At 38.1% G+C, this 14,725-nt stretch overlaps 1 protein-coding gene across 7 annotated transcripts in view; it reads right to left on the bottom strand.

Moving 5' to 3' along the window:
- MFSD11 (major facilitator superfamily domain containing 11) overlaps positions 1-14,725 on the bottom strand; it is a 31,412-nt gene that overhangs the window by 10,322 nt on the left and 6,365 nt on the right. For 6 of the 7 annotated variants that reach the window (XM_030287159.4, XM_041719846.2, XM_072936902.1 and 3 more), the window contains 9 exons: positions 14,579-14,675; positions 12,837-12,895; positions 10,663-10,804; positions 9,828-9,868; positions 8,995-9,060; positions 6,819-6,944; positions 5,783-5,957; positions 4,697-4,832; positions 921-4,180 (listed from right to left, as the gene is read on the bottom strand). In XM_030287159.4, coding sequence (XP_030143019.4) covers positions 4,013-4,180; positions 4,697-4,832; positions 5,783-5,957; positions 6,819-6,944; positions 8,995-9,060; positions 9,828-9,868; positions 10,663-10,804; positions 12,837-12,895; positions 14,579-14,675 — 1,010 coding nt within the window. In that variant the 3' untranslated portion in view covers positions 921-4,012. Of the gene's footprint in view, positions 1-920; positions 4,181-4,696; positions 4,833-5,782; positions 5,958-6,818; positions 6,945-8,994; positions 9,061-9,827; positions 9,869-10,662; positions 10,805-12,836; positions 12,896-14,578; positions 14,676-14,725 lie in introns of those variants that run through there. The other variant, XM_072936904.1, reaches the window with a different exon arrangement.

Below are 14,725 nucleotides of genomic sequence, written 5' to 3' on the forward strand. Positions count from 1 at the left end.
TAACACACTTGCACAGTTTGGGTCCAAGGTGGGTATTGTGGCTCCTGGCACGATGCTGAACATTATATTTCCTATTTATACTGACAGCAAACAATTCATGTTTGCCCTAAAATACAGAATTTAGTGCTCTGTTCACACACCCCTCTGTGCATTAACTGCTGACATTTAGGCTGGAGTCCAGGGAACCACATTCATCAGCTGAAGTAAATTTGTGGAACTCCAAGCAGGTCCAGAGGAACTTTGTCTGCTTAAATGACATGTGGTCCTGAACTTTTGGCTTTCAACACTTGAATTATTTTTCCATAAAGTCACAGCAAATCCCACCAGGAAGTTCTCTCTCCAGTATATTTTAAAATGGTCACAAATACTTGAAGAACTTACCAGCACAAGATTTCTTGTTTTTTATAACTGTACCACAGAAGGGTTTCTGCAAAGACAGGGATCTTGGTTAAGGATTTTTGGGGGTTCTGGTTGTTTGGGATTTTTTTTTTTTTATAGCCCTTTAAGAGTTTGGCAGTACCTTCAGAAAATTATAAATTTAAATTACTTTTAAAAATTATTTTATAATGGTTCTCTTCCTTTTCTCAACTTGCTAACATAGATTGTACCTAATTAAATTAACACAAAAGTAATTAAATTACACAAAAGTAACATCACATCATTAATTAGGAAGGAAGTACACAGTTCTGGAAATTCTCAATCCATGCATCCATGTATCAAAATGAAAACCAACTGGCAAGACAAAATACAGGTATGTTTATATGAAATTCAGTGAACACTAATTTGTAGCAGCTTATTTGGCACTCAGTTGTCAAGAAAAGCAGTTTTCATTTCCTGTTTAGCATTTGTTTGAAAAACATGAGGATGTGATATTCAATCAAGATATTAAACCACAATAACACCCTAAAAGAACGAGGGGGTAAAAATGAAAGAGAACTTTTTAATAAACCAAAGCAACTTCATGTATAATTTTGCTTATAAAGATGAAATCTCTAATATAAACCAAACAGAAAAAACAAAATCCTTCCTTTCAAAACCCTCTTTATTTCACAGTGAGCTCCCAATTCAGATTAACATGAAATTGTTCAAAGGCCACAGAGGTGAAATGAAGGGGCTGCAGCCTCATGGCTGGTAAATGCTGATTAACAGATTAAGAGATGGAATCATAATGGATGTCAGTGTTACTGTTCTTTATATTGCTACACCAAAAATTTCAGCCAAATTAACAGCTGTGTACATTGGAGAGGATTTTTCACCTCTTGGCATACTCAAGAAATATGAATAAGTGAAAAGCAATCATATGTCATCAGCAGCATGAATAACTGAGGCCTCTCTCTTCAGATCAAATGTCAAAAGCAGTATTATATAGTTAATAGTAAAAAAGAATAGCCATCCATGATACAGCTTGGAGAGTGTCATGGTTTCTTGAAAAAACTTGTCACAGAGCAATAATACTTCCCTTTAATGACCCTATAAAGAGTTCTGAGCAGCCTGCTAAGATTATCTGATATTGAGTCAGACCAGAACGGAGCAAAATAAAAAAAGTAAAGCATCAGATTCACCGAGGTACTGAAACCCCACAAGTCTTTCTTCATTAGTATCCCTCTGAGTTGGTTTCAAAATGTTTTTGAAACTACATAAACTTAGTACTTTTCATTTCTAATAAAATAGTTCATACAATTCTTATATGAACATCACATCATTAAAAGGGGTCAATTTAAAGAGCAACTTCTTGAGAGCCATAACCCACTTACAATTAAATGACATGGTTTGAAAAGCACTTACAAGCTACTCATCACCACAAGATCCAAGAATCATTTTTTACCCCAAATACACTCTAAAAAAAAAAAAAACAAAAAACAAAAAAAACCTGCTCCTTGTGAACATTTAAGTCTTTCTGCTCTCATTAATGTAATGGGGAGAACAGGGCCCCAAAAGCATTCAGAGGAAAAGAAAATTCAGCAATTCCTTATCTGGAAAAAAAAGCTCTTTATCCCTTTTGGTACTCTGGAGAAAATGCAAATGTGTAGCAACAAGAGAATTTTAATCAGTGGCAGCACCCTTTAATCCACACCTTTGTAGTGCTCAGTATATAAAAATCATATGCTTCGAATTGCAGGATAACAGGAGTGGGTGAGAGAGAGGCTTTGCAGTGCTGCTGGTCCCATTAATCACATATTGATTGAACACTGAATGCTTTTTCAGGCTGCCTGACAGATTGGAATGGCTCTGGTAACCCCTCACTCCAATCCATGTTCTGCCTCATTCTTTTTTACATCATTCATTAAATCTCCTGGGAATACACACAAACCTCTCTCTCCTGCTTGTCCTCACAGATTTCTCAGCTTGCTGGATGTTCAGGTGCCCTTTAATCCCCCCATTAACACCCTGCTGATCTCACAACAAAAACCTGCCATGAATTTAAAAATCCCTTTCTCCATCCCTGTGAATTTAAAAATCCCTTTCTCTATCCCAGTGAGAAGATGCCTCTCAGCTGTTTGGCTGTGCTCCACTTGTGCCACTGCTCCTGGAGAGCCGAAGTGACAGCAAATGTCACAGGAGATGCCACCCTCCCTCCCCAGGGTTAACCTGGGGAGCTCCTACACAGTTACACTGGGAGCGACTGACATGTAAAACAGTCTTTTTAAACTTGTCTTTAAAGACAAGGCATTAACATTCTGACTGGGCATAAAAGAAAGCTGGTGAATGGTATTTTTCTAAAAATAGCTCCATGGAGTGTCTAAAAACACCTTCTGAGTGTTTCATGCCTGCTCTGCCCACCAGACAAACACAACTGCAAGTACTTCAGAGTATTATGTAGGCAGATAAAGTCGAGGTGAGCTGCAGTCACTGCCTGTTACATCATCTATAACAGTTCTGGATTAAAATTTAGTTACTATGCCAGTAACCTTGCTTTCCTATTTGGTGGAGTAAGATTACAGTTCAATTTTCCCAAAACAGACTGAATAAAACAACTCAGGACAAGTGTTTCAGGTTATGCAGCGGCATAAACACTGCAATATGATTCTGACAGTTCACATTCTGAGATTATTTATATTTTTAAAAGCTGTCTTAGTGCTCCCATCACAGATTTTCATCATTGATGAAAATGCCATTGAACTCAAAAGAACTATTTGGGGTTCTGGGAGGGAAGTTGTGGATTATGGTCCTCCATAAAGCACAGCCCTGAGGAAGGTTCAGCACCTTTCCCAACACAGCTCAATTCTGAGATGCTGAGCCAGAAGCTGTTTTCCACCATCAATATTTCACAGGCCTTGGGATAGCCAAGGGTGATTTCTTCAAATTCTTATAAAATCTATCATGCCACACTATAACCTGATTGACTTCCTTACCAAAAAAATTTAAAACACCAAACCCAAAAAAGCCCACAACAGAAAAAAACCCAACCAAACAAAAAAACCCCCATGGATCTGACAACTTAAGCACATGAAATAGATTAACAAACAACTGGTTGGGAAACAAGGAGCTGAGGGATACAGAATAAGGCAACATTTTCCACAGAAATACTTCCTCACATCTAATTGTTGAAAAATTCAATGCCAAATTGATTTCTCAGCTGTGCAGACATGATCTGCAATATAATCTACCTTATAAAAATATCTCATTCAATACAGGAATTCAAATGTCTGCAGAACAAGAATATAGGAAAAATAATTTAAGGGACAAACCCCCAAACTAATTCTGTAGTGCATGGTGGAGTGAAATTAGGCAATTACATTCTGAAAGGGACATTTCAAAAGAGAATTGTTCAATACAATATGGGTCCCTACATTTCCTTCCATTCTCAGTACCAGATTTTTAACAACACAATAACACGCTCAGATGACCAAAGCAAGGAATAAAAGCCTTTCAAACGTGGCATTTTTTCCCCTTCTGTTCCACATTCTGTTGGACTGAAGCAGCATCTTCCTCCATCTCAACCTCTGCAGCAACCTTCACCTTTTGCCACTTCCCAAAACCCATTCCTGTGCTGCTCCTCCTGGCACAGGGATCAGATGCTGCTGTAGTCTGAGCCACGGGCAGCAAGGGCTGCTGCTGCTCCCCACTCCACGATGAAGAAGGTGATTGTCCCAAAAAAACCCACCAGCACCATGATCAGGAGCTGCCACTGCAGCAGGAAATAGTTGCTGTAGAAATAGGCAACAGCAGCACAGATGGACTGAGAGGAGAAACAAAGTGAAAAGATTATCAGTGGAGATTTGCAGGCTGGTGCTGCTACAGAAGGATTATTAAACTGATATAGACACAGCTTAATATGAAGCTCTCAGAATGCTTTTGTAGTAGAAAGAGAATCTTAAGGCTTCCTAATACCTCAACATATGTTTCAGCATGTCCCACAACAGATTTCGTTTTTACTTGTTATTTAAACAGCATTCAACTGCAGAAAATGAACACCAAACTCCAAAGTGTTTGTAGCATTGCAAGCTGGCATTTCAAATGGTAAATCCACTACCAAAATCTCAGTGTGGTGTTTCAAACCACTTTGTCTAGAAACAACACAGACAAAAGCTTTAAGATCATAGCCCAGGAAACTGTTTCCAGCTTCACAAAACTATTTTACACCAAAATTCAGGATAAAATAATTTGCAGAAACATTTTTCTCAGCTCATTAAGAACCCAGTATTTCAGTAACACCCCAACAATCCTACTTCCAAAAGGCTGTGTTAGGCAATACCTGAACAAACTTAAAGATGGCAAAGGCAGGAGCACTGTCCTCTGAGTACAGGAATCCCAAAATACTGAGGAGCTGGGTGTTGAAGCAGCTGTCCCCCAGCCCCAGCAGGAAGCTGCAGAGCATGGCCACCTCTTTGCTGAAGGAGAAAGCAATTCCAATTTAAAAGCCATTCAATCAAAGAGCTCACACATTTATAAACTATTTCTGCCAGGCTTATTTGGAAACTGTGAATGGAAGAAAGTTATCACACTTTTAATTTCCCTAGGAAAGAACTGGGAATGCCTGACTTGGCAAAAGGAGTCAGTTCATCAGCTTTAATTTCTTGAATGCCAAGACTTCTGTTACTGTTACCTGCAGCCAATTCTGCACTGAATTAGAAGCACTAAAATAAGGTTTTAGTGCTTGGAGCCACAAAATCCACACAGCAGTGATTAAAAGCTGAGGCACATGGTGAGTTCAAAAATCTGCAGGAATGTTAGAGAAATAACAATTCATTTGGCAGAAAAATACTCCAGCTAAGACCAGTCACCTGCACAGGCACAAGTTAAGAGTTGAAAGTTAGCAGCTGGGTCTGCAGAACTGACAGTACAGGATTTTCACCCAAATTGGTAAAAATGCAGTCCAAAAGAAAGTTGTAATGATGAGATAAGAAAGCTTTTTGTATTCTCCCCCCAAACACTGACAGGGACAGGCTGCAGTCACACCAAGTGGAATTTGACAGGGCAAGGCTGGTGCTCCCTGATGTAAAACTGAGCCCGAGACTGTTTTAAAATAAACTGAAATCTTAACACCCACTACAATAGATGCTGGTCTTTCTATTGTGCTACATGTCAGAAACATCAGTTGTCAAGTGACACAACTGCTATTATTCATCCCCAGGCTTTTATTCTTATGCCATTCAAGTTCCTAAATTGGGTGCACACTGGTGGAAATCTACCTTTAATAAAAACAGAATTCCTGAAAGCGTTTTCCAGGGAGTTAGTCACTACACAGAAAAAAAACTTCAAGAAATTTTCTGTAGAGAAAAAAGCTGTTTTATGCACATCCTGAGTTACAGCAGCCATAGGCAAAAAAAATCCCACATACCTTGGAATCATATAAGCAACTTGATCTGTTCCTTCCATAGGAGCAATGGGGGCATCATTTGGCATGTTGAAAAAAATTAAATAAAAGGCTATGAAATGGACAAGGATGCCCAGCATCACCACTGGGTTCCTGCCAGAGCGACTCTTCTTGCTCAGCAAGCCAAAGATTCCTCCCCCTGCAGGAGCAGAAAAGAGAGAATTGAATCAGAAGTGGAGATTTAAATCCTGACAATTTAAATTACAAACGTTCCCACATTGGATAACAAAGATTGACTGACATGCAAACAGCCCCAAGGAGTTTGCCAGGGAAATGGGGCAAGAGATTGATCAGCTGGTTGCTGATGAACATATTTCACCTTTTGGCAAGTATTTAACCAGCAGCCAGTTTCCTTCAGTATTGCAACTTCACTAAGTGAAAATGGACAGCCTTGTGCTCAGCTCTTAATTGAAAAACATGCAACTCAATGGATCTGAGCTGCTAATGAACAGTGTTTTTTTGTTAAATACCTCAGTACTTGAGTCTACAGAAAAAAAGAAATATTTATTTAATGAATATTACCTGTATCCAAATTTATTCAAATATCACATCTCATTTAACACAAGCAAACTTTTTAAAGAAAGAAATCCTTAGTGTAAGCATTTATTCAAAAATTTTAAAATTATATCACTCAAAACTAATAAGAATGCAAACATAATACTATTTCAAAATAACATTTAAAATAGCAAAATTATTTCAATTCCCTAATAACACTGCAGCCCAGTGTTTCTCACATTTGAAGTCTGTGTATTCCTCCACATTAACCCAAAGAGAATGCAGAATATTAGAATTGGTCTACATCCACTTTACACAGTGTAAGGTATAATTCACAGTGCAGTAAGGAACCACAGTGCCAATTATATTGCTACTATTTCATTTTTGTTCACATAATTATTGCTGGAAGCTCCAAACACACTATTGAGTAAAACACAAACCCATTTTGAATAACTGCACCACCCCAATGCTTTTTGTTGTCAAAAGGTAGCAAGTTTAGACTCACCCAAGATTTCTCCAACACCAATAAAAATACCAGAGAGACCAATCAGGCTTTTCTCTTCACTGCCAAACCTATTCACAGCACCAATGCACGTTCCATACACTCCAGAAAAGAATGTCAGCACCAAACCTTGGAAAGAAACCAAACAGAACTGATAGATGCACTCTCATAAAAGTCATGAAAACATCTTTATGTCTAAAGGCTGTTTTCCCCTCAAGTATCTTTCAAATCATATATTTAAATGAGATGTGGGTAATAAAAGCAAAGAGGGAATTTTAAATGATGTAATTATTATATTCTTCCATACCAGTTCCTAAAAGCCACATTAGAAAAGTGTCACAGGCACCCAGGTTCAGTGCTGCTACTCTTGACCCAACACCTGTAGTGTTTATATTAAACAATATATAAAATATATGTTTATATTTGTTTATAATAAACCTATATATATATACATATATGTTTATAATAAACAAATATAGACCTACAGTTTATACTTCTACAAAAACTCTGGAATTTTATCAAATAAAAAATGCCACATGAAATAACATGAAGTAATTGAAGAAATAAGCCACAATTCCATTTAAGGATTTCCTCCCCCACTTCAAGTTATGTCATTCCTAGAAGTCCCTGCAGCTCCAAATGCCAGTAAGGAGCTAAGAATCCTAAAATGAATCTTTTTAATATATACATAATGAATTTAAGCTGAGAAAGAACAACTGCTATTTGTTTTAAATTCTCTTTCTTTCTATTGCCATTAGTGTGAGGAAAGGTGGCACCACTGACCCAGCCAACATGACCATGAGCAACCATTAGTATAAAAATACCAACTCAATAAACAAGTGTACTCAAAACAACACAAATTGTTATTCCTAAACAGAGAAAAACAGCTCACAATAAAACTTTCTCATTTGTATTCTTTGCTTTTTGGCTACAGCCAAACGCTGGTACAGCTCACCCTGCCCTCCCTGGATGGACTGCCTGGCTTCAGTAACAGGGGTGCACTTGGAGCAGCTTAATTCCAGTAATTTTGGAATAAAAACCCTCGTTGGCCTTAGGGAATTTTCTGTTTTCTTACAGAATGTAGCAACACCAACCTAAATCCAGAAGATGGCAGCAGATATTTTTTTTCCCCAGTCTGGACTGATTTATTTTTATGCCACCTGTAACCCCAAATTCCAGGATATTCAGGCAAAACCTGACTGACTCCCTTTTCTTGTTATCTTGCTCCACATCCCCATCCCCAGAGGAATTAATGTGAATTAATCTGGGTTAACACAACATTGGAGGTGCTGTGAAGTAATTTGTAACTCAGATTAGTGGCTGGAGCAACCCAACTCCAGAGCTACTCCTGCTGTTTCTCTACCAGGAGCTGCTGTAAACTGCAATGTTTATATTTTGTTCACATTTAAGTTTTTCTTTTCACATAACAATAATTTTTCCTAATGGTGACTCAGAGCTAAGGCTCTGAAAGTGCACGTATTTTATAAAAAAAAAAAACTAATTTGACCATGAACAAAACTACATCTGAAGCCAAATAATGAGCAAAAAAATCCCCCCCAAAAAAACAACTCAAGGATCTTATGGGTTTTTTTGGTAGCAGAATCACTTATATGGCAAAAATACATTTTTATCTTATAACTCTGCATTGGTCCAAGGAGGGCAGACCAAGTTTAACTGAAATCTGCTAAGAAGAGAAAGAACTCTTGCCACAGCAAATTCTATTGATAAAAACAGTTGAAAATTACTAAGACGGGTCCAAATAGAACCAAGACTAAAATGAAGAGCATTGGGAATCTCCCATGATTTAATGAAGGTATGATGTACAAACATTCTTAATTCAAAGGCAATACACTGCATTAAATGTATGCAATACAGCTGCATTAAACAATCTCAAAACTATTGATAGTGCAATATCAAATCCCATAAAATCCAGCTCTGTAAATTTTGCCTCTCACTTTGGGACCCAGAACTTCACAGAACCAGCACCTGCAGGTTTGGATGCACCCCTCCTCCTGTACAGAAACATTCACCATGACACAGAAACATCCTGAGTAACCCAAAATTAATTAAAATATCCAAATAAGGGTTGCAGAGAGATGGATTAAAATTCCAGTCTGGGGTTAAAATTCCAAACAATGTCTTGCCACTGCTCCATGGTGAAACTCTGCTGGCTTCATACCTGTGTAAGCTGTGGTAACACTGAGAAGCAGCATCTCTTTGGTGAAGCTCAGTGTAATAGATTTCTCTGTTAGGAAATAATAAAGAAAATTAATAAAACTTCTGAGGATACTACTAAGATAATCTATGTTTACTTTTGCTCTTTGCTTAAAGCAAAAACTGGTTATTATGCAATCTGTGTATTAAAGTTTCATTTACTGTTCATTACAGCAGAATGCCAAATAAAACAAAAAGATGTTTAGCTGCCATCTAGAAGAAATACGCTCTCCAAAAATTGTATTTTGTAAGAAATGCAGTGGGGGAAATATTAAAGAAGAAATACACAATTTTCAATTATCAGATAATTTTCTGCTCTCTGTATTTTTGTACTCTCAGTTCATGGCAACTGTCTCCTGAAAGGATAAACAGATTTTCAGTGAAGATCCCCACATCCTCACTACAAACTTAACAGTCTCAGGCAGAACACATAAGCTTCAAAGGGAACTGCAAATGCTTCAGCTCTAAACTGTTAACTGGTATCAACTGGTGACAAAATCAAACAACCTATTTGAATTCTTTTTATCTTCACATGTTTGTTGATTTTTATTTTTCAGTCTCACTGCCTTTCCCAAGTATTAACCTGCTCCTTTTGTGCTCATCTGCACAAGGATGCTGTTGTAAAGCAGTTTGGATCTGAAATCACATCAAAGGAGGAACACTCCAAATCTGTCCTGGAGCACTCAGGTATGTGACTGAAGTGGTTTGTACATGATCACATCACCAGCACAAACACACAGAGCTGGCAAGGAGGTGCCAGGTTCTGCTGAAGCAACTCTCATGTGAAATTATACTTACTGAAGGCAGCCACTGCTTTCATCATTTTGTTTCGTGCAGACCTGGGTAAACAAATTACTTGGTCAAAATGGAAGAGAAAAACCACACTTTATTGCTGTGCTGGAAGGCACCTTCATTTTTCAAAACTTCTGTACATTTTTTAGCCCTGCACTATATACTGGAATACTTCAATGTATTTTTTAAAGTTTCTGAGATCTAAAGTAACCACAAAATCTATTTGCTGCCTGCACTGGTGAATGCTTGCTTAATAGAATCTTTCTTTTGAACATTTTTAGCTTTCAACATTTTTTTCCACAGGCATGCTCACTGATGTTTTTCTAACATTTTCACTGTTCTTTAAATAAAGCAAAAATATTTAAGCTGATGCCTCAGGCAAAACCACACTGAATCTGTGTAACTGTGCATTTCTAATGTATTTATCAGGGTGGCATATGTATTTAGAGAAGATAGGAAAAACATGTTCTAGTTTGTAAAACAACCTATAAACAAAGGAGTATTTTCTGTTTTTTCCAGCCTTTCAAATGGGCTGATGAGGGCAAGATAAATAATAATCAGCGTAGAAGAGGTGAAGGGAATCTTTTGCAAGGCACTTGCTTATCAAAGGAAAAATTTCATGTGCAGTACTGAACTTCACCCTTGATGCCATATCAAGAACATTATTTCTCATATATTGTCATTGTAAAAGTACAGACACTTTTCTGTTAAATCTGTGATCCACCAGATTGCTGATAACATTCATGTTTCCAGCAGGGAGGGGAAGTGAATGCACAATGTTCCTCTGTGGAGCAGGAGCACAAACGAGATGTGACAACATGTTATTGCCATCAACACTTACGAGCTCTCCCCCAGGATTTCATTAGTGGAATCATCATCCCCTGGAGCTTTTGTGTCCTCTTGTTTCCTAATCAGAAAGAACAGAACTGTGCCCACAAGACTGATAACAGTCAGAGCAATGAAGACAGTTCTGCGATCGCTCTCTGTGGAAAAACAAACAAGAGCCATAACCAGATGTGCAGAAGAGATTCAAACCAATCCAGCTACCTTCAAACAACTAACACACACATGCTACAGGGTTTAACACACACTAATTTTCTAGCTTACCTTCCACATGGAGCTGCTGGCAAACTCCTGTCTCAGTTTTATGGTGCTAATAAAATATCAGCAAATTAAAGAGGTCCCTCGCATTCTCTGCCATGCAAAGGCTATGACCAAGGAGCAGCCAATTAAAGGAAGTGCATAAATTATTAGCAGAAGAAAGTACATTTTTGAAGACTTATATAATTCAGACTGGACATAAAATGCCCCAAACCCCTTCAGATTTCTAAGAGACTCTCTTGACCAGCATCAGAACCATGAGCACCATGACATCATAAACTGTAGGCCAGGAAATGATGAAGGCATAAAAACCACCAAAACCTCAGTAACTGCCACAGCAGCTGGAGGGGGCAGCTCTGCTAAACAAGCTGGTTATACTGCAGCAGAGCACAGCCACATCTAATACAAAAGCCACCCCCACCTACCAGTATCAAGCAGGAAAAAAACATTAACAGCAAACAATTGTGACTGAACTAATGCATGACCCTGAAGATACCACCTATCCTTGTACTTACTTCCCCCTTAGCTCAACAGCAAATGCAAACTTGTCCTAAAAATAACTTGGGTATGAACACAGATCCAAAAAGAGAAGGCGTGCTTCACAGCTTGAAATGACTCTGCTATTTTTTATATGGATAGTAAAATAAGATTTGATTTTTAAATGCTATTTGAATTTAAATGCTGTTAGGGTTTGATATAAAATTTTCTAATAAAGAGGAATCTCAAGACATTTAAGATGGAGGGAAATGCAACAGCAGAACTGCCTCACAGTTAATTGCTCTGTTCTGTGGTTAGCAGAGCAGTGAAGTTTGGAATGCACAGAATTTGAGACCCACCCCCTCAGGTTCAAAGTGTCTCCAATATTTCCAATAACACTTAAACCCTTGTATTACAAGAATGCAGAAAATGACATTTAAATTTAGCTAGTGTGTCATTACCAAACATGTATCTGTGGAGAACCTGAAAAGATGGAGCTCAGAGAAACAAGAAGTGAACTGTTCTCTCTGTTCTGTTATTTCTGAAACCTGGCAATTATTGTTTAAAAGTCAACATCTTATTCCTGATTGACCAGAGCAGAATTAAATCATCTGTTAAAGGTTAAAAGAATTGACCATTCTAGTAGATATTCAACATTAAGACTAAATAATGAAAATTATCAGTAATTGTAGAACAGGAAAATCAAACTTACCTGTTTACAGAGCACTGCCTTTCCAGCAGCACTCAGTTTTGGTTATTAAAATCTATTTTCACCACTTTTCTTAGTGAATTCCCACCCCTCTACTTTGCCTGGCCAAAACAGTTGACAGAAATCTTTGGTTTAAAAACAGAATCTCAACACTGTCTGGCTCAAGAACATAGATAAAGTCTACTGTTCTCCAGTTCCTGGCCTTTGCCAGTCAAGCACAACATAAAATGGAAAAAAATACAGCATTAATTACAATCCCATCAGGAAGTTCATCTCATAAACTATGCCAAGAAAGGAAGAGAGTTTTCACTCCGCTCTCCCAGCAGTGCTGCCTCCTACACTGCTTTGTGCCAGCACAATTAATGTTGAAATTAAGTAAACTGAGATGGTTTTTCCTTTATTTCATAGCTTTATCCATCTCTAATATGATTTAGAAAAACACTCCACACCAGGAGCTTACTTTGGAATAGGATAGTGTGCACAATATTACACATACAGCCAGAATTCCTTCCCCCCAAATAGGTGTATTTTGGCACAAATGTGTCTGCACAGGGAAATTCCCAGAGTAGCTATTGTGGAAAATCTCCAAGAAGAGACTACCTACAATAAATTGGAAAGAAAAAAAAAGTCTACTTTTGTATAAGCTTCCTGCCACTTTGGAATCCATTATTTCATCTGTTAATTCGTGCTGAGTTTAAAGGTTGGCCATATAAACAAGCAGTACCCACCTGATATGTGAGTTTTTCCTTGCCAAGCCAAGTATATATAGAGATTTCCAAAAATCAAGCTGCAAACAAAAGGAGCAAAGGTCAACAATACAGTCTATGAAAAAACTATGGTTGTAGCACCACATTGGTACTGTTTTATAAACAACAACAACAAAAATATCCCAAGGCTGTGCAATCCTGAAAGAAATAAAGACGTGAGTCACTCTCCATGTCAGCAGCTGCTTTTATGTAAAACTTAAACAAATTTGAGGATTCTGCCTCAAAATGCTGGCTATTCATTTTTATCATTCAAGACACAAGGTGGTGGCAAAAATGATTAAATCTGCATCTAAGCTGCTTCTAATGTTGGAAGCATATAGGTTAGAAAGGTGACATATTTCTGGAGGTGATTTTGTAATACTTCCTTTGCAGGGTCATGTGTTTTGTCTGAAGTATTGTTCAGCTCAAGGAAATTCTGTGTCCCTAACTACCATTTCCCAAAATACAATCATTCTGAATGAAAGATTTTAAACAGTTTTAGAGCAAATTTTCTTCTTATTAACCCATATATTTTACCCACTCACACAATCAGCTGGGTTTGTGGAAATTGCTACTCTGGTAACATACTGAGGGGTTAATTCTGGAACTGAAAACTTTAGAAACACAAGGTTTGACAAATGCATGCTGGTTCAGGCTGATGTTCTCCCAGCCATGGATCCCACAGCACCATTAGCAATGCAGGCTCAGCACCCTAAGCCTTTCTGCAATTCATTCCCCTGGTTATCTCCCAGATACGTATTCTGGGAGAATATTCAGAACTCCTGCATTAGAGGTGGTAAAAGGATCTTTCTTCATGAGCCATTTGTGCACCTGTCTCCCATGAATTTGTTTTATTCCTTTTCAATACTGCTCACACCATCCAACTCTACAGACCCCCAAGGCTGCAAGCTCCAAAAGTTTATTCACCCACTGTAACAAAAGCCCTTGATCTGTCTCAAACCAGTCCTTATTCTCACCCAGTGACCCCAGTTCAGCACAGCAGCATTTGGTGAGCAACAGTTCTACACTCAGCTCCCCTGGCTGCCCAAAATTTGCTAATAATCCTCCTCAGCTGCTGTTCCTCCACAGGAAAGAGTGCCAACCTTTTCAGTCCCTCCTCAAGCCATCAGCTCTATCTTCTGGTATAATTTCATTATTTTTCTCTATATCCTAATTGTATTATGCTCCCATGAGAGGCATTAACTGTCTCTGCACAAAACACTCAATGGCCACAACACAGCACCCCCTGCCTTGTTCTCACTGCCCTTCTTGATGCTGAGCTTTTTGTTCATTTTTCACTTGAGCAGCACTCATAGTTTAATAGCAGAAAGCCATCAAAAACAATATTTCTTTTCTGGCTTCTGACTGCCAGGTCCAACTTCAGTATCTTCACCTTGGCAGTGAAAATCAGCTTCTCCCTCAATAAAGGACACAAATTGGAACAGCCCTCCACAACCAACAAGATTGCTGTTGCATCCCTCAAATACTTCTCTAGCAAATATATCTTTTTAGCAGCTCTGATTGAGATTGAGATTGCAATACTCAGCTTTCTTTCATTTCTTGTTTTGTAATGCACAACACCAATAAAAACATTGCTTCCATCTCTCCTTCCCACCAACTGCAAGGTCCCAGGGCATTTTCAATGCAGTCTCCCACTTGTAAAAAGATATAAAAAGCAGAATGTGTTCACAACCAAAAAAAAAAAATCAACAAATAAAGCTTACCTGAACTGTAGGAGTGCCCAAAATATTCCACTGTTCCTTCCAATGGTGTTTTCATCAGAATTTTCAGTCAAGCAATTTCCCTGAGCTGTCCAGAGGACTGAAACAGACAGAATATATTGCTCAGGAAATAAAAATATTTTAAAAGCA

This window comes from Taeniopygia guttata, chromosome 18, assembly GCF_048771995.1.
Source record: "Taeniopygia guttata chromosome 18, bTaeGut7.mat, whole genome shotgun sequence".
Taxonomy (NCBI): domain Eukaryota; kingdom Metazoa; phylum Chordata; class Aves; order Passeriformes; family Estrildidae; genus Taeniopygia; species Taeniopygia guttata.